General features: G+C 42.4%; 2 protein-coding genes across 2 annotated transcripts in view; both read right to left on the bottom strand.

Moving 5' to 3' along the window:
* Positions 1-1,022: 1,022 nt before the first annotated feature.
* On the bottom strand, positions 1,023-8,750 carry SCPPPQ1 (secretory calcium-binding phosphoprotein proline-glutamine rich 1; the record flags this gene model as incomplete). Its single annotated transcript, XM_080925524.1, has 7 exons — positions 8,616-8,750; positions 7,020-7,052; positions 6,864-6,932; positions 5,895-5,933; positions 5,385-5,411; positions 3,010-3,039; positions 1,023-1,097 (listed from the first exon to the last, which is right to left on the bottom strand). The coding sequence occupies exons 1-7, from the start codon at positions 8,670-8,672 to the stop codon at positions 1,023-1,025; spliced, it is 330 nt and encodes a 109-aa protein (XP_080781650.1). The 5' UTR covers positions 8,673-8,750.
* Positions 8,751-11,238: 2,488 nt separating this feature from the next.
* The window catches only part of SPARCL1 (SPARC like 1), a 29,797-nt gene continuing 21,005 nt past the window's right edge, over positions 11,239-20,030 (bottom strand). The window contains exons 6-11 of the mRNA XM_080925665.1: positions 19,413-19,531; positions 18,852-18,972; positions 17,713-17,849; positions 16,396-16,544; positions 15,716-15,864; positions 11,239-11,689 (exon numbers count right to left, since the gene is read on the bottom strand). Coding sequence (XP_080781791.1) covers positions 11,661-11,689; positions 15,716-15,864; positions 16,396-16,544; positions 17,713-17,849; positions 18,852-18,972; positions 19,413-19,531 — 704 coding nt within the window. The 3' untranslated portion in view covers positions 11,239-11,660. The remainder of the gene's footprint in view (positions 11,690-15,715; positions 15,865-16,395; positions 16,545-17,712; positions 17,850-18,851; positions 18,973-19,412; positions 19,532-20,030) is intronic.

Genomic DNA, 20,030 nt, shown 5'->3' with positions numbered 1-20,030 from the left:
CCCCTCTAGCCCAAGGTACCAAGTTTTACAATGGAATTTCAGTTATCCCATTGATTGATTGGTTGATAGGTAGAGTTTCACCATGTCTCAGTTATTCTTGTAGTCAGAGGTGACAAATCAATGAGTAGAAATTCATATTCTCCTTTTTAGGATATCTAGAACTTAAAAATATGCCTAGGTAAATTAGTAATTTATAGAGATTTCACTTGATCATATCTATTGTAGGACAAAGAATAGACACAGCAGACAACTAGTCAGAGTGAGCAGAGAGCTTTTGTGATTTCAGGTGGTCTTTGATAGGAGGGTAAGGTTAAGGACTGAAGTTTTTTTGAGACATGGCTAATACTATAAAACTCAGATAAAGCAGAGAATGTGTTTGGGTCCCTTCAAATGAGAAGGGAAGTAGTACTATGAAATACCGTCACATGAAGCTCAGGTGTTACATGCTGGCCAGGGCCATCCCTTGGTAAGTCTGGTTAGCTTGACTGGGGACTCATGCTTGCTTTATTCTGTGTGGATTGCTGTGGGACCTCTGAAGACTTGGCCATAGGGAAAAGGATATGGTACTTCAGTCTTCTTGGGGTTTGACAATACGGATCACTCTGTAGCTAGACAGTAACACGGGGTAGAGTGTGTGTAGTTAGGACCAGTCTGTGGTAAACTAGAGCTGAGCTGAACTGTAGTGTGACACTGTCTTTGGAGGAGCTTTGAGATGTTTGATTTCAAAGTAAACTCTCTTTAGCGGGTTATTTTTCAAAGTCCAGAAATACCTGGCATTAGGGCATATCACCGGCTCCTGGGTTTGGTGAGGACGGCTGCTCAAAAGGGGCTGTGTGAACCTGGTTTGGCGGGAACGTTTCCAAGCAGTGAGACCGAACTGCTCTCAGAAGCTCTCAAGAAACTGAAGAGTCACTACAACACCAAATCGGAATCCACCCGGGTGTTTTAGTGAGAATTTTATTTAGAGCATATGGCTGTAGGTAGTAGATTTGTTTGTGGTATTTGATGTTTCACAGAACCTTTTATAGAGTCTGCAAGGTGTTAAGACGGTTCCAATCTGCAGATAACAGAGCAGGTAACCTGGACACCTGTACCACCTGCAACAGCAGAAACATTGTAACTGTTAGCTTCAGGCTAACAGTATCTACTCCTGGCTGCTGGGGGTCTGTCCTCTTATTCCTTGTACTCAATCATGGGTGTGAAGAATGCTTTCTCCTCATAGAGACATTGGTGGAAGCTCTGTTACTCTTACTGAGTGCCTTTGGCCTCAGGCATTTCACAGGTGAGGCAGTTGGATTGAGAATGGTTGCTCAAATCTCCCTCAAGGGACAGAGCTACGATTTGGTCTCCACCTCCCCAGTCCCAGAGCCCACTCTTGTCTGCCCTGTTCTTCACTAGACAAGGTTCCAATGCTACTGTGAGTTGACCCTCAAGGAGGCTGTTAATGAACTATGTGTCGTGATGTAACTTCTGTTACTTAAGCTGGACTTCATGAGCCAGGGTGGTAAACAGAGTGTAAAGACTCTGTCTGATTGGCCTGTGCTATTGAATGTAAAGGCTCTGGTTGGCTAGTGCTTATGGAAATTGTGCACAATTTTAGGCCAAAGACAGTTGATTTCATAATTTCTTAATCTAAAGATAGTGACTACAGTCAGCATTTGTCTGACACAGGCACTCTTGAGCTTTTGAAAACATTTCAAATGTAAAATAATATATCCTCATTTTACTTAATGCCACGATTGTCTTAAAAGTTACAAGTGTGGATAAAGAGGAAACTTGAAAATTCCAGCTATTTTTCAAGACCACTCTGGCTTAAAATGATAGGTTTTAAATATTGAGAACTGTGATATATATATCCTAAGATGTTTCTGGAGTCTTGCTAAATAAAGCTATATTTTATTATATTGTAGTGCTATGAGTGGACCCCAGTGCCTTCCATGTACTGGGCAAGCAGTCTTCCCACTGAGCCACAGCCCAGCCCATGTAAATACAGTTACAAAACATCCTTAGAGAATCACACCCTGTGTAGTTATATTGGTTTTCTGACTTGCTCTTATCATGGTGTTAATTTACTAAAAGAGATGCCATCTGTAGTGGCAAAACTCTTATTAAAAAATGGAAATGTTTAACTAACAAACTAGTTCCTGAGAGAGGTTTGGAGAGTGTACTCACCGAACGTGTCTCCTGATGTAGCAGTGAAGATTATCTCTGTTGGAACAGACAGCATTTTCTGTCAGTATCTGAGACATTTTCAGAATTCCTCTCCCACCTCCAGCAGCCTCTCCCATCTTATGATTATTTTACTGTTGATATGTTAATACTGGTGTGATTGGGGGACCAGCATAGAAAGTCAAGTGCTTTGGTAATCTGTGATTCCAAGAAACTGAAGCCTTAAGTATCTTGTGTTAAATAGAAAGCAGTTTCTCCCACATGGTGTGTGGGAGCCATGGAGGGGAGTCTTCACGGTGGTAAAAAGTACTAGAAATATTCCAGGGCAGCGAAACTTCATGCAATGAAGGCTGGTGGGTGAAAACACATCCCCCCCCCCCTAAAGTTGGGATTGGGCATTCCCTTGAGGTCAGGCCATGGCTGCATTTGGTAATTTTACGGTAGGCTTTCCTCAGTCTGTAACTGTGAACTGTCCATTAGACAGAAGTAAACCTAAGGCAAAGTGTAAGCACTTGGGAGTTCATGACCTAATGTTGTGTTGATGTCTTTAATCTTAACTTTTGTGAAACCACCTTGTGGAAGGGTACTTACTGTTAGAGACATGGAGACTCAGATCTAAAGGTCTGGGAACTGGATTCATAACATCATGGGCTATGACTGGCTTAATGCATTGGGTTGAATTAGAGGAGCTATTCTAAATGGATGTCACCTTTATCAATATAACCAGAAATAAAATCTTACCCCAAGGAAGCCCTAAAAAAAAAAAAAAGAAGAAGAAAAAAGTTAGATACTAACCACAGTTCACTTAGTGACTTTGTAGCTTATGAAATTAAAATTTACCTGCAGTTGGTTCAAAATAGACGTGATTAACTGTAAGAGAAGAAGAAAAGGATTAGTACTATCAGTGGGTTTGCATTTTAACTCATATTCACCTTAGTACATGTGTCAGTTGAAATGTTTTGTACGTGAATGTTGGAAATTATACTTGACTTGTACAGGATTGAAGATAATTCAAATTCCTTTAATTTACAGAAATACTTTCCTCTACCGTCTAACTATACTTACTGTATCTGAAAGTTGGAAAGCTGAAGAAACTGGTCCACTTTGAGCAAGTGGCATTTTGGTCATGGATGGGAACGCCCTGCTGAGTGATTCATTGAGGCAAAGCCTTGAATGGGAGCCTTGTCTTGTGAATTTGCTTACACAGCTGTTTCACTGGCGCTTCCTTAAGAGCTCAGCAACTTCTTCAAGAGATCGGATTGGTCTAGTTGGTGAATCTCTTTATGTGTAAAACTGCCTGCCCCAGAACATGTAGGAATTGTGTAGTCAACCTCAGCGTTCTTCTGTATAAGCAGTGTTCTGGGCATTGAGTTTGGGGGAGGGTAAGAAAGGGGTAAAGGGGGATGGGGGAGGGAGGGAGTTGAAGGGCAGGCAGCTCTGTAAGTATTGTTGGAATTTTCTAAGAAGGACCCTGGTTACTTGAGTAAAATTTTCTGAAGAGAGAACACACTCAGAGGTCAGGCAGGTCATTGATTTCTGTCAGGTGGACTGAGCAAAGCCATGAAGCTGAGTCAAGTCTACAGGTGACTTCAGGACCCAGTTTCCCAGCACTGGATGCCGGGTGCTCCTGCAGCTGGGCTGGGACTGGAAGGCCCATTGGTGACTTTATAATCACCAAATCAATCGCCAAAGGAGGCCCTGAAGCACGTTTAGTAAAAGAGTGCTTGGAGTTTCATGATTTGATCTTTGGAAATGGATTATGACATACATAGGGTGTGCTGTGGAAAGAGCACCAGCTTCTTGAATTCAAGTTGAGTTCCTGGTACATTTATATATTCAAGATGACTTAAGCCAGTTTGTATTTTAAAATCCTAGGAAATTTTATCTCACTCACACAAGCTATTGTAGCCCAGCTTTCTGACTTTTAAAAGAATACTTCATGTGCATGTTTCTAAGACACCAGTAACTATAAAAATGCCATGTTTTATTAATAGCATTTGAAAGAATAACATGTATTTTGCTCGATGTGAAATATGCTCGTATTTCAGAAATGTTTGTGTGTTTTAGACAGAATTGGAAATTTTTAGTTTAATTTCTTATAGTTATATTCAAAGTATTCTGATATTTTCATAAAGTGATATCCTAAGGAACTTACTAACCAGTAAACAACTCATTAAACAGTTGAATCGTGTGCAGTTAATAAAAAAAAATCTTGTGAGTTAGGCATGGTAGCGCATGCCTTTATGCCTTTAATCCCAGCACTATGGAGGCAGAGAGAGAGAGAGGCAGAGAGAGAGAGAGAGAGAGAGAGAGAGAGAGAGAGAGAGAGAGAGAGAGAGAGAGAGAGAGAGGCAGAGAGAGAAAGAGAGAGGCAGAGAGAGAGTGGCAGAGGCAAAAGCAGAGAGAGAGAGAGAGAGAGAGAGAGAGAGAGAGAGAGAGAGGCAGAGAGAGAGGCAGAGAGAGAGAGGCAGAGGCAGAAGCAGAGAGAGAGGCAGAGAGGCAGAGAGAGAGAGAGGCAGAGAGAGAGAGGCAGAGAGAGAGAGGCAGAGAGAGAGAGAGAGAGAGAGAGAGAGAGAGAGAGAGGCAGAGAGAGAGGCAGAGAGAGAGAGGCAGAGGCAGAAGCAGAGAGAGAGGCAGAGAGGCAGAGAGAGAGAGAGGCAGAGAGAGAGAGGCAGAGAGAGAGAGGCAGAGAGAGAGAGGCAGAGAGAGAGAGGCAGAGAGGCAGAGAGGCAGAGGCAGAGGCAGAGAGGCAGAGGTGAGATATCTTAAAGTTGAGACCAGCCTGGTCTACATATTGAGTTCCAGGCCACCAAGGATTATATAACCTTAGCCTCAAAAACAAACAAGCAAGCCTCCTTTGGGGTTTAGATTTGATATAGCTTCACACATTACATGTTGTGGCAGTTCATTAGTAGTGGAATCTATCTTCCTAGAGCACTTTATTCTGTTCCTCTAGGGTTTTCGACTCCCTACTCTGTCACTTACTAGTAATAAAGACATTGTCTTGGCACGTGATAGCTGGGTGAACTGAATGAGTGAGAAGAACTTTTCTCCTGTACTGGATGCTTTTGGCCTTTGGATTTCACAGGTGGCCCTGCTGTGAGCCAGGGTGAACTGAATAAGAGCAGTGCTTTCCAGAAGGAACGGGCTCATTTTTATGCTATTATGCTGTATTCTTAAAGACCCTATAGATGGACAGAGCAGAATATATTTACCGCTAGAAGTTGATTAGGTGTCAGAACCTTGGACAAAAGAAACAGAACAAACCAAGAGTTACAATTTAGCATTTCAACTTTAAGTTACAACTTTGAATTAGCCTGGTGTAGTTTTAAGACCCCTAGCAGTTCTAAAATTCCATCTTTAAATCCATATCAGTGATAGTTTACAACCCTTCCCACGCCTTTTACAAAACCATCTCTGGAAATGTGCACTCTGCAGTTTGCCTTGTGGGGTCTCAGCACAGTAGGGACATCTTGTGATGATAACTCACACACCCTCAGTGCTTTATACTCAAGGGAAGCTGGTCATGAAAGAAAGCCAGTGGCCTCCTCTCAATTCCAATAGTATTTACACTTTGGATGATTTAGCATAATAAACACACAGCTTAGGCACTTCAGCTCAGAGATATGTGGGAACTGTAGATTAAGTTCTCAAAATCAAACAAAACACGTTTTAAGTTTTAGTCATTTAAGTATCTTCTCAAGGGAGGTTTTAAGTACACTTACCTGATTAGGATCAATAGGGAAGGGAAAGGGAATCGGGATCTACAAAAAGGAAAGAAAGGGTGAATTGTGGGTGAAACAAACCAAGCCTGTCCCCTCCCCCTCCTGCTGCAGTTTTCTGTTCTTTATTCCCTTTAGCCTTTATACCTCTAGGACTGGGGCAGCAACAAACAAGACCACTCACTGTCCTCACAAAGCTCTGGATCGGATATGCTATTTTCCTTTTAGGAGCTACAATTATTTTTGCTTGACTGATTAAACTAAGTGCCAGGGACCTGCCTTGTGTCCAGTGTTCACTTTTTTGCAAGCCCATCAGTTTCTCTGCTATGGGTGCACCCATCAATTTCTCCCGTGTTCCCGACACCGGTGCACTTGCTTTAACACACGGGTTGCCCTCTGCTGGTGGGAAGGAAGAGCTTCCACCATACACCATGGATTTCTTTTCATTGCCCAGGGCCTGTTTTCCTTGGGAAGCATGTATCTTTTGTCTGGGAGCATGTATCAAGAACACCCCTGTCATGTCCTCAGTATTTCTCCAGCCCCCATGGAGACAGCTCTAAAAATCCAACTGTGAGGAGACACCGAGGTGTCAGCAAAGAAGGAAAATAATTTTTGCTTTGACTTTAAACACAAAACTTGTAGAAACCTGAGGAGGTTTCTATAGGAGCAAAGTGATTTAGTAATAGCCAGAGAATGGCTGTCACAACGGCCACCATTTTACCTCACAAAGAGTGAGGCTCTTCATGTTGACTAGGAGGAACATGGAGAGAGGTCAGACTGCCAGAGGCAAGTCCCAGTGCTGAACCTGGGTCCTCCAGTCACCGTCACTGTCCAGTACAAGCGGATCTGGGAGAGGACTGTGAACAGCCCGCAGCTTTCTTTTTTAACAAGTCATATTTCTGGGTCACAGTTTGGAAAGGTTGATAACCATCACCCAGCTGACAGACTTGAGAGTTTCCACACCTTACTTACCAGAGGAGCAGGCGGAAGGGGGAACTGGGGAAAGAAGGGCAGGACTTGTGGTGCATAAAAGTTAAACCTCTGTAAACAGAAACACAGTGTGAACCATCCCGAATGCGCACCTGACAGCTTTTAAGTGGCCAATGTGTCATTTGAAGTCTAGTGTACCTGTTCACTGGAACTTCCTCCAGATTGTCCAAGCTTGAAAACAAGAAAAGCGACAAGGTAAAGCAGCTGGAAGCCGAACACGTTATCCACCCAGACATTCTAGTTTACATGAGAACAGCCAAAACACAAAACAAACAAACAAACAAAAACCATTCTGTGAGCATTCTGCCTGACAGCCTTGCATCTCCACCTCTGAAGTAAGTTTCCTATTTAAACAGGGAAATACTGAGCTGTTTTTTGTCCAATGACTAAGACCACCAAGCATTTTTTTTGGCTTTAAAATTTTACCCTCAAAAGTTCTTTTTAAGGTTACACACCTTATATTGGTAAGGTTTAGCATCAGTATGGCCCTAGACTTGTTTTCAGCATATAGAAGTTCAAGGTGAGAGGGGGTATAAGTCTTAGCTTAAATTCTGTAATCTCTGCACAACCTCTGAACAATCCCCTAGTTGGAAAAATGTGCATGGGGGAGGGTTTCATGCTTAACTGGTGCTGGACACTGTCTCCAATAAATCTAAGTTGTTCCTACAGGTCTCACTTAATACAGATGTGGAGGGTATAGCTGTAGTCAGTGCAAGCACACAGCTGGTAGTGTGTTTTATCACCGAGTCTTATTCGTTCAAAGTGCTGTCATAAAACACACCGTTATTTCACAGGTCAGAGCTAGTGTTGCTGTTAAGTGGGCATGATGCGTTATCACACCGTGGGTGAGATGACACTGGTTTTCAGAGTCACTCACAGATGAAGAAAGCACATGCCAAACGTAGTTAAATGTGTATGCTGCAACAGTTCTATTAGCACAGTGCTCCTACAGAGACAAGCAGTGTCTCTCTTTTCGTACATAGGACAGTAATGCTTGTCCGTAACTGGGCAAAAGAGTGTGTGCCCTGAGTGTGCAGCCCCCTGGCTTTGAGCCCCAGCTCTACCAAGGAAGCATCCCACCAACAGTTCTTGTTCATAATGCAAGGAGAGACACTGATCTAATACAAGAGACTGGTTTGTGATCTGGGCACCCTGCAACATGGACGTAGGTTGTTATCCAAACTTCTTTTTCCAAGATGGTAGAGGAAAGACATCGAAGTGTACTATTTTAATGGTTTGCCATGCTCCTGGGCTGTATGTTTCAGTCACAAGTTTTTAAATATTAGCTTAGAACTCTCACAGGTAGTCTTAAAGATCCCTCTTTGTGGAATCAAGTCTGCCAGGCTTTGTGTCAGGGCATCTTTGAGAGAAGCCTTTACCCAGGATAATGGGGCACAGTGTAAACGAAGCTCAGCTCAAACTGCTAACTTCCCACCTGGGTCTCTGTAGAGTACTTGTTTTATATTACTTTAGAGCCATTTTTAAATCACTTCTACACTCTGGAATCGTTCTAACTCGATTGACAGGGAAAGTGGGACTTAGTTCCTGCCCAAGGTCCCCCCCATCTCGCACCGTCTGCAGAAGCTGAGCTTTGACACACCGAGCCTTAGATCCAGGGAGGTTACCGACCCCTTTATATTCCCGAACTCCACTTTCCTCTTCCGTGAACTGTAAAGCCCAGAACTCTGAATACTCTCGCTGCCTCAGAGGTTGAGAGATGAGCCGAGTACTTACAGGGATTGGCAGAGCAGCTGCAGCGCTCAGCAGGGCGGCCAGGAGCCAAAGCTTCATTCTAAAGGAAGAGAGAGTCTGGGGGTGAAGAACTAGGTGATGGAGTCAGGTTTTCTTCCTCCTCCCGTTTCCATAGTGAACGGATGATTTGAGTTACACATGCTGACAGTGGTCAGGCGAAATCCTGCCTCTAGTCTTGCATTTAAAAAATTTTTAAGCTTGGAAAAACGTTGGAAAGCGTTTTGGATTAGACATCCTCTGGTTCGTTCTGTTACTGGTCACTCCGCCCCCCCCCCCCCCCTTACACCTTACGGTTCTGCCTGCATCCAGCTGTGCTGCCCTTGAACTGGCTTGTCACTGTGATGTTTGTACAAATATTTTGTCTTTCATGTCACAGTGAGGATGTGGCCATCACAGCTCAAAGGCAGGAATAGTTTGTATAGAATGCACAGATAAAGTTTATGCCTTCATGAGAATGACCCGTCCGTATGCCCTGGATGTCGTTGACAATGGCAGTCCTCTAGGAAGGAAATTATATGAGAAAAATTTGCACGGCAAGATGGATGAACAAGACAAAACCACCAAAGAAGGCCTGCTCTGCCCTTCGGGAACATTTCTGAAGTAAACCTTCACGTCTGTAAAATCACGGTTAATTAGAATTAACTTACCCTTTGCATTTTAAACTACATCATTGTACCATGCTTCACCATATTTTTGTGAAGACTGGTCCCTAACATTTGAGGCGAGTTCTATCCGTCTATGGATGGTCCGCCAGTTGCTGAGACATACTCAAGTTTCCCTCAGGCTGAGCTTGTATCATTTGGCTTCAGTTTGGGCTTCCTTTTCACCTTTTCTGTCTCATATTTTCCCTTGGCATCTTTTCCAGGATCCAAACTCTAAAGTTTCTTGCTTATATTAGTAAGTAGACATGGTATAAATCACTGAGCTATCCAACCCAAGAATATCCCACAAACTTTAAGCAGTAATCAATCACATCACTTTACTTACCTGTGCTTCAAATGGTCCTTGGAGCGACAGATTCGGGAAGCAGTGTGGACTGACATCCCTACAGCTGGCTAGTATTTAAACTGTATCACTAATGCCTACATGGTCACAGGCAATATGACTCATCAGTTCAATGCTAAACTGAGCAACTGGCTTCAGATTCAAAACTCAGCTTTCCAAAAAATCACAATTACAGAGACAGACTTCAAGACTGATTACTAAGACAACGGCTTCAGCTCCTTGGCTGGGACCAGAGCAATTCTTTATCATAACCAACTGGTTATTAAAAACTAACCACCAAGAACATGAATGTACTTCTTCTAGGTCTATATGTGGGGTCCTTAGGTTTGTGTAAGATTTGAATATCTTCATTCTTAGGATTTTCATTTCAAAATGAAAATGATTTTTCACATAAAAATATTAAGTAAATGTTTAGATGGCATCTTTAGTAACATTAAAATCAGTTTTTTTTTTACTTTTAAAGAATTTTTACAAAATTGTCTGGGTAAAATAAAATTTAGGTCTAAGTGACATATGCTAATATAATTATAAAGTGTGGTTTCAAAAACAGCTTCTAAAATGGTTTCTAATTAAGAAATTTTGGTATATATCACTGTGGTATGAAATTCAGAATAATTTTTAAAATTAATTTCCTATGTGATAAAATTAAGTAATTGGATTTTGGCTAGTCAAATTGAACTTAACTACCTAGAAAAGACAATGATTTAATGCAGTTTTAGTTAAAGAACAAGTGACTTATTGATCTCACAAATATAAAAACAATTGAAGCTATTTGTATTGGTATCTTTCAATTGATTTCAGTAGAAAAACTACATAACCTCCCACTTTCTTACATACATTATAGAAGTGGAATAAAACGGATCCGAGGAACTTTTGGGGCCTCACTTCAGATATTGGAAAACTATGTGGTGCTTTTATAATTATAAACATATAATTATAAATATATTATATTCATACATATATTGTGTATAAAACATACATATTACATATAAATAAGAAATATATAAGTATGTCATTGTAAGTATATAATTGTGCTTTTATGTCCACATTTTTAGCACAACAGGAAAACCCGACTAGAAACACACATTTCTAAGACACAATCAGGCCCCGGGAGTAGTGCTGTTCTCCCACAGCGTTGGCTATCACGGCAACCCCACGGCAACCCCACGGCAACCCCACGGCAACCCCACGGCAACCCCACGGCAACCCCTCGGTTCTTCGTCTCTCCCTTTCATTTGGAGTGAAACAAGGGGAGTTTTCAGACCTCTGCCTTTCCAATGCACATGCCCTACTGCACAGAGTTTTGAATTGGCTGGATAAAGCAATGTAGAATCACGCACATTTTAAACTGAAGTTGGCTAAAAAGCAATTGAATTCAACTCATTCCCCCCTCCCCCCATTACATCTCACATAATGACAAAGGGCACTCACAGTAAGTTTGTAACACTTTGCCACAGAAAACAGCTCCACCTTTCCTTTAAAAGCACTTCTTAATTTCAAGTAGTAAACAAGCACAATTCTGTCTTATTCTCTAAAGGAAGCCCTGGGTTGGTATTTTACATTTGATTGTTCAAAAAATGGAAATAGTATTAAGTAGACATTTGAGGTTTTATAATTTTTTATTAGGACATCAAGATACTGAAAATGAGACATATTAATCTCAAAAGAGCAATATCCCATTTCTTTAGCATGCGTATGGTTACGGAAAATATGGGCGCTATTTTCAATAGTTTATAATTATCAGTTATAAATGGTGATGCACAGAGTGATATTGTCATGGGTAACTGTCCCCAGACAGGACAGTGTTTTATAGACATTGGCTCTACTTAATTTTAAAGTTTTATTTACTAAGTTAATGTTAAGTGCCTGTCTCATATGAAGCAATTACTACCATTGTCTTCTCTTACATGCTAAGGAATGAATTGCTACATGTGAATGTATAGTGTCATGGCTGCTCCTGTTCCGATGTGGTTTAAAGCAGGCAATGCTGATGGGAAGTTTCCATTTCTCTCAGCTCTTAATTCAAAAGAGGAGATTTTCATCTATGTCTTCTGCAAAAAAACACAAATAAATAAACAGTTAGACAAAGTTTTAGAAAATCATCTGAGAAGCCACAAATCCAAGGAGGGTTAGAGCCATGAATAAGCAAAACCATCTAAGAAGGTAGTGTGAAAGCGATTCTCATCATGATGTGAACTTTTGAAAATGTTTCTAGGTCTCACCCCTGGCTTCTGGAATAGGAATCCCTGGGGTAGACAGCTGTCATATAAATCCTCAGGCAGTTCTTCCGAAATTCTTTGTGCCATTGAGAAACATCAAAGGAGGAAGGGCAGGAGATCAGGAAGATCAAACCAAGTTCCAAGTAAGGAGGGTTGCTGAAATGCTGCAGAAAAGTCTATGTGCAGCTCAGTTGAAATCTGCATAGAGCCATCTGCAGATATGCCTGTTGCTGCTTGGAACACAGCCTCGCCCTCCCAGCCCCCATGGACGCCTGTACCAGGGTAGCCATCCCGTGACTGCCTGGCCATCCCTATCTCTCCATCGACGGACCCGTGAACATGTTCTGCTTTTGGTCTTACAATCAGCATAGTTTTCTCTTCTCCTTTGCACCACCTTCTTTGACACAGAACTCTCCTGCAGTCCTTCATTTTGGGGGTGACTGCTCATTCTCCTTTCTGAACCCCACATTTCCTAATTCCTTGGTGTTCAATTATCGTCCTTTTTCTGGTCACTTAATAACGTTTATTCAACATAATAATCCCCTTATTTATTTATTTTCCTTAGTTTCAGTTGCTTCCCACATGCCCAAGTTCTGCTCTCTCTCTTGTTGGGGATAAACCCAGGGGCATGCACATTAGAGGTGAGAATTCTACTGCTGAATTATATCCATAATGCCCCAAGTGTATATTTCAATTTCTAAACTCCCTCCTGAAACCCAGACTCAAGGCTGAGCTATGGATTGTATTTGTTTTGCAAATAAATAAAATTTTGGCATGTCCAAATGGAATTTGTCATCTCCCCGAATCCGCTCCTGTCCTTCTGTTTCCTACCTCAGAGCAAAGTGCATCTAGCTATCTTGCTGGGCCCAAGGCAGGGATGGGGACACTGCAGGCATTCTCTGGATTCTCTCACCTGATGTTTTTCTCCAGCCTTTGCCTCCTTATATCCCGAGGCTTCGCAGGCTGGGAATGCATCTAATTTTACAACGTCGTGATCATACTGCTTTCTTCCCCACAGCCACTTCTGAGTCAGATTCTTACCACCTTATGGTTTTACCGCAAGATCCTCAGCCGTTCTTTACTCTTTCTACAATGCAACCACAGGACTCTCCTATTTGGTGATGCCCCAACGCTCTTAAAACAAAGTCTTTAAAGGGCTTAGGGGACCCTGTGTGGTCTGACTTATTGCCCTAAGAATAATGAGAATAGTTGTCAACAGCGGGATTTTTTTTTTTCTGTTGACTTGACTCAGGCTGGAGTCATCTGGGAAGAGGGAACAGGAGTTGAGAAAATGTTGCCACCCGATTGGCCTGCAGACAAGCCTGTGTAGATAATCATCTTCTTGATTGGTGATTGATATAGAAGAACCCGCCCACTGTGGGTGGGGCTGCCCTCCCAGCAGGTGGTCCTGGGTTCTGGAGAGCAAGCCAGAAAGCAGCATGCTCCATGCAGCTCTTGCCTCCAGGTTCCTGTCCTGCTCGACTTCCCTTGGGGATCATGTGACCCGAGGGTCGTAAGATGGAAGGAACCCTTTTGTCTCATGTTGCTTTGGTTTTGCTGTTGATCATCTCAGAAAGCCTAACTAAGACATGGGACGTCACCAGTGCTAAATAAATGAAGACACTCCCACAACTTTTCTGATCTTCATTTTCTCAGCTAAAGATCAGACTGACTTAGGGCCGATGGCATGTCCTGATGCGCATAGCTGGCTAATGGTGCAGCTGTGCCACTTGGGCATAGGTAGTTTGGATCACAGGCAGCTAAAATTCAGGAAGATGCCAAAGCTTATCTTCTTCTGTGCTTAGCTTCCACGGGGAAGGATGTGGAGTTATACAGTGATGACATTCTCTCTCTGTCCCGCCCTGCAGTGTCCCAACGTGATAACTTGTTTACTATTCTAATGGAACTTTTAATGACATGTCTTATTGGCTTGGTATGTGATAATCTTCTCCCGACTTCAAAAATAACATCACGCCAGCCAGACCACAGTGACAAACAAGACAATTAGTAGTTTTGCAAGTCACTGGGCTTTGACCTCTCTTGCTCCTCCCAGACAATTTCCTCCTTCAGAGCCTGGGGAGACTGGCATGTGAAAGAACTTGTAGACTATTTTTTTTGCAAAGGATCCGGAGAAGCAAAACTCTTCCTTAAGTAAATGGCCTTTATGTAAATTTGCCTTTATTATCAGGTCTTTAAAATCCCAAGTCCTATAAGAAGACAAATACAAAAATGTCCTGGCCCAGCTTACTTCTTCATGCCGATTCGCATTGTCTCTTCAGCAAGAAGTTGAACAGACAGACTAAACAATTTGGGGGGATATATTTGAATATATAAATATCCTCCTTGAAGCAGATATATTGAGTATATAAATATTCTACTTGAAGAATAGGTGTTAGAAAGGAAATTGATATTTTTGTTTTAGTCTGAGTCCAATAAGCTATTAAAATATTAATGTATCAGTACTAACAAGGTCCAAAATGGCTTCTGATGATCCCTCATGGCCCATATCCCCTACATGAGAGCCGGGTTGTCCTGTGTGACTGACAGTACATGATGGAGTGACATGGACTTCAGCCGTGGGTTACCTTAGAAGCTGATCCTGTAGATATCCACTATACTAACTCACAGATTGATCACATGACCTCAAGCCAGACTGGTCCGAGCCAGTGACTTCTAGACTCTTGACCCTGGGAGGAGGCTGAGCTCCTAATCTGGGGATGATCTGTTATGTAGTATACCGAGGTGCTCACAGAAATAGGTTCATCTCCGTGTTCAGAAAAAACTATTTACAGCAGCAAGATCATACAGCAGCTGAGATATAAACTCAGTTTTGACACTATCAGGTCTCAATCTTGGGGTGAAGAAAGTCACATGGTTAACCTCTTCAAGGACAATTGTGACCTTTGATAGTCTTGCTTTTCTTACTGCTTGAATGCATGGTTTTAAATATCTCCATAAAGCATCTCTATGTGTGTGCACTGGAGCAGGGGGAGGAGTAGTCGACTCTTACTTAAGAAAAGGGAAGGAAGTAGGTTAAGATACAACTAATACAATAATGTGTAAGTTTAAATTTGCTATTGTAAAGGTAATAAAAAACCATCTTCACCTTCACCTGTTTCTGAAGATGCAGCTATCAACCATTCAAGGAATAATGCCTAGGCAGTGCTTGTGATGTGAGATTCTGTTGGGTTGGTGGATTCTGAATTCCAAGGTATCAGTGGATACTTCTCCCTGTCAGAAGCTTGCTATTTTATCCTCATATGAGTTTGAAATGTTTGACCTGTCCTCAGGCTAACGGAGACGTAAAGTCTCTCCTTCTGAGATTCAGCACGGATCTCTGGCTTTCTTGGGCTTAACTGCTCACTTCCCAGTGGATACTCACTCTTGCTCTGTACCAAGGCAGTGGGAAATGACCTTGAGGTAGCGGCTTGACCTGGCTCAGTTGGTAAGGTAGCCTGGCTGGCAAGCACGGAGGTCTGAGTTTGGTATTCAGAACCCACATAAAAAGGCCGTTGTCGGGGTGCCTGCTTAAAATAACAGCACTAGGAAGAAAGTGGTAAATCTCTAAGGCTTACTGGCCAGCTACTCCAGCTATTGTTTTGCCTAAGAAAACAAACAAATAAACAAACAAACAAACAAAAAAAATAGAAAAAAGTAGACAGTACCCAAGGAAAGACAACTGAGGTTGTCTTCTACCTCCATGTCCATGTATAGACATATGCACCCCCATACACAAACACACACACACACACACACACACACACACACACACACACCTTACATCAGGATCTTGCTGTTAGGCCACAGGACTCAGTGTTTATCTGGGAAGAAGACATTGTCCTTTGCTGGTGAACTTACCTTCTTTAATTCCAAAGCAGTGGCCCCATTCCTTCAAGGTGATGTGCTTATCCTTGTTGGGGTCACACTCCTCAAAGAAGCGTGTTATGCAGTGCTCCATGGGCACCAGGGAAGCTCGCAGAGGAGCAAGTTCAGAATGTGTCAAGATCCTGCAAGGGGACAATGATGGTCAGCTAACTGCATGGCTTGCCATGAGGACCTAAGTCTCGGCCACCAAGATCATTCCCTTCTCCAAGGTCACTGTGTATGCCAATTGAAAAGCAGCAGGTGAGAACAGATTACGGCTCCCGAGGTTCACCCCTTCGATGGGAATCCTCCAATTCCAGTCTCTGAATGTGCACCCAAAAGTTGTACTTGTCTGAGCTATCTCTCACTTCCTGGCCAGCCTGTGTTGTCCTAGAAGGGGCACTTGCCCCAAGTTGGGACGATAGATCACCTTGGGGATTTAGTCAAGAATGAGAACTGAAGGCGGCTCTGTGGGAAACGCAGAGATTTAATAAGGAAATTCGGGAGCTGTGCTGTTGCCATGGTCAATTATTTTCTAAGTGATTTTTAATTAGATCCCTAACACAATGGTTTATATTTAGTATTCGAAAATGAAGCTGGGAACATTCTCAACTGGGTCTCAGGTTCTGTTTCACATAGACATCACTGCAGCAGAAACTGGAAAGGGGTTTTACCTGTCCGCAGGATGCTGGTCCAGTTCATTAAACTGCCAGTGCACGGGATACACATACATGTGGTAGTTTTTCTTAAAGTCCCTCAAGAGAAGCTCAATGGGATGGTCTCCAGCCAAGAGTCTCTTTTCATCCAGGTAAATTTTCTTGACCTGAGATTAAGATGGGAGAAGGTTGTCAGACGCCAGGTGACTGTCGTAGGACTATCACAAGTCAATCTTACTTGAAGGGTGACAGACAGAGGAAAACCTGCCCAGGGCATGAAGCCTGGTTCAGATAAAAGGAATTTCTAATCAAGACATCCAGTGTGCCTTCCTGCCTTTCTTTTACCTTTAATTTTTGTTTTAGAACAACTTATCAGATAGAATAAAATTCCGGTTTATTGATAAACATTGTGCACACATGAACACGTGAACTTATTTTCTTATAGTAATATGTTTCTTTGCCTTGAATGTAAACATCTTAAGGTGGAAATTTTATGTGTCCATTGCTGTATCTCTAGAACTTAGGTCAGTTCTGGCATCTAGGATGTATTCAATAACCACCTGATGAATGAATCTTCCCTTGAAACTTCTGGAATCAATGTGCTGCACTTTCAAACCTTAACATGTTGCTAATATTATGAGCTACTATTTCTCCTTATAGCAGAATTCATGTCTGGTCAATGAAGAAATGTTAGATTTAAACATGTTGGGACTGAGAAAACAATGTCCCCATAGGCCCATGACTAAATCCTCAATGGCTTAGTCCCCAACCCATGACACTACCATTCAGGTGGTAGAACTGGTCAGAGACAGGGCCCAGTTGGACGTTTCCTGGTCATATGGGAACACGCCCTTGAAGGGGACATGGGGAGCCCAGCACCTCTTTCTTTGTTTTGATCCCTGGTCCATATATTCCTGGTCACAAGATATCATCTCATCAAAGGCCCAAAGCAACACAGACAATCTCGGTCACAAACCAGAACTCTCAAAACAGTGAGCCAAGGGACCTTTCTTTAAGTTGTATTATTTCCAGTCTTTGTTCGAGTCACAGAAAACTGAACACACGAATGCTGAATTTTTTAACTTTTCTCTATCACAGCTTTCTGTAGACGAAACTAAAGGGACAGTTTGCAGGATACTGCCCTAGAGTAGAACCTGGGCAGTTTGGCCATGTCATGAAGGCTGTGACCTGGAAGGTGACCACTGAACAATGTTAATTCATGCAGGCTAATTGTCCACAGATAAGCAGAGAAGGCTTCTTGTGCTATGCAATGCTCCTACCATGCCCTTCCCCACTCAGGTCCTGAGGAGAGACTGCAGACCACAGGTAGCTTACTTTGTTTCTTTGCTTTTCGTTTAGATGGCCGCCATGTTTGGGATTTGGTTCATAAAGCTGCATGAGGATATTTTTGAGCCAGTCTCTCATCCTCAGGGGAAACTGAGCCACTTCGAAGTCCGTACAAGCAGGAATAGCTGTGGTAAGCAGAAAAAGATGTGGCCATACTTCAAATGACAAGTCACAGGAAGCTCATTGCATACTTTCGTTTGTTGGGTATATTTTGTGCCCACGTATCAGGATGTTTTAAGAGATCTCGAAATAATTTTGACATGCAGTAAAGAACTGAGGACCACTGCTGTAAGATCAACGACCAGGAATTTAGAAATGGAGGTCAGTTTGGTTGTTGATGAGCCCCAGAAGATAAAGTTGAGCTGAGCTTCTGTGCAGTAGAAAAATCACACTACAACTCCACATTTAAGGAGGCCCATGCCTGTTTCCAGACCATTCAAGTCTGGGCTCATTTCATCATGATCTCCCTGGCCTTTAACAATGTGGCTACTACCTCAACACAAGACTTTAGAGTGTGTGGTGACAAGTTGAGAGAAGGGAGTCATATACCAGCCTCCATGGGCTTCTGTTTAGAATGCACATAGATGAATTTGTCTAATTTGGCTAACACCAAACATCAAGGGGGCCCAACAGACTTAATCTTATGTGTGTAGAAACTGAGGAGAAGCAGAAACATGAGTGGGCTGTACTGGTGTGGGGGAGCCAAGGGGACCCATTGACAACTGAGAAAATCTTGGAAGATGATATTAAAACAACTTCTGGAAGAATTTACTGCAACACAATTCTTGACGAAGAAGTTAAATTGGAAACATTCAGAAAATCCCTATCTTTCATGTCTATAAGTGCTTATTAAAATGATGCCTCTAAACTTGGGGTGGAGAGGATTGGAATTATGTAGGTTTCTTGAGAAAACAAACAGTAAAACAAAACTATGCTTCCAGTATGGTCTCATGGAATCAGTCTCCCATGGTCAGGACTGGGAATTCCTGACTCAGTCTTAGTCTCAGACTACTCTCATAACTATTTAAACTTGTTTTGTTGTTGGTATATATAGAATTCAGAGACGCACAAAAATCACCCCAAATCCACCCACAAATGATGTTTGGGAGTAGTGGTCAGTGTCTTACATTTGCAAGCTCCAAAATAATCCAACTGCAGTTGGTGTCCCTTTTTGGTCCCTTCCAGCCTGCACTTGGTGGCAAACAGGTGACAGGAGCTGGCGTAGGTCTGGTTGTCAGTGCCACAAGCCTAGGCAAGGAAAGTAAAAAGAGGCGATGGAGTCAGATACTGGAGAACACTTCCCTGGCACTCACAGAACACCTGGTAAATGTGCTATCCCAAAGATGTGCTCTGGTAGAGTCTGTTAAATTAGCAACTCTCCAATTTAGCACTTAAAAAAAAAATCAACTAAGTTAAACCAATGGTGATAACTTAGGTCCAGATCGATCTCCACAGAATTGTAATTGTGAATGTCCCAAGGATAGAAGGAATTCAAAATTTCTCCTCCTCAAATGCTGGCATCTTTTAAAATTGAAATATGTTTCTGTTGTATCTTTCCCCATTCAATATTACTTCAAATATTAAATCACCCATGCCCCTACTCATTAAATAGATTGGATTGCAAACTCTTTGCACTCAGGAAACTAGAGTTTTGGTGTATCTTGGGGACTATTTTTTAGAATACTTACTTGATCAAGGATTTTTGCAGGGGGACATGTCTCTGGATCTTGGCAAACACAGTGGGGTTTCCCTTGTTGATCAATTTTGCAAGTGTGTCCCCTTTTACACTGGAAGTTCATGCAAGAATCTAACACGAAGGATTGGAAAGGGAACAGAGACACAGAGACATTGTGTGTTAAACAGGGAATCAACCAGATAGCCAACTTCATTTTAGCAAATAAGACAGGAAGTCGGATCCCAGAAAATATGAGAGCAGGAAGATGCTGGAAACCACTTTAACGGACACGCTCATCAGCAGATGGGCTCTCTGGCGCCAGACTTGTGCACAGGAGTTTAGATATCTGCTAACAACAGACCGGACTGGAGCTGGAAGAACAGCCCAGCTTTTGGGCTTGCCTAAGACCGTCGGAATCTCAGGTGTAGAAAACGAGGTGCAGAGAGGTCTGAAGCTAAGGCAGGAAAATTTAATTTTGTTGAAATTAAAGATGTCTGAGGTTGGGGAAGGGTGGGTGGGTTTGAGAATAAGCAGCACAGTCAATCCTTCTCAGGATTGAAAGCGGGGTGGGGTCTGTGTGTGGGGTACAGATGCTTTGTATACAATCTCAACAGGTCTTTCAGTTTGTAAG

The sequence above is a fragment of the Micromys minutus genome, assembly GCF_963924665.1.
Source record: "Micromys minutus genome assembly, chromosome: 11".
In the NCBI taxonomy this organism is placed as follows: Eukaryota; Metazoa; Chordata; class Mammalia; order Rodentia; family Muridae; genus Micromys; species Micromys minutus.
This window is presented reverse-complemented; position numbering and strand designations above follow the sequence as displayed.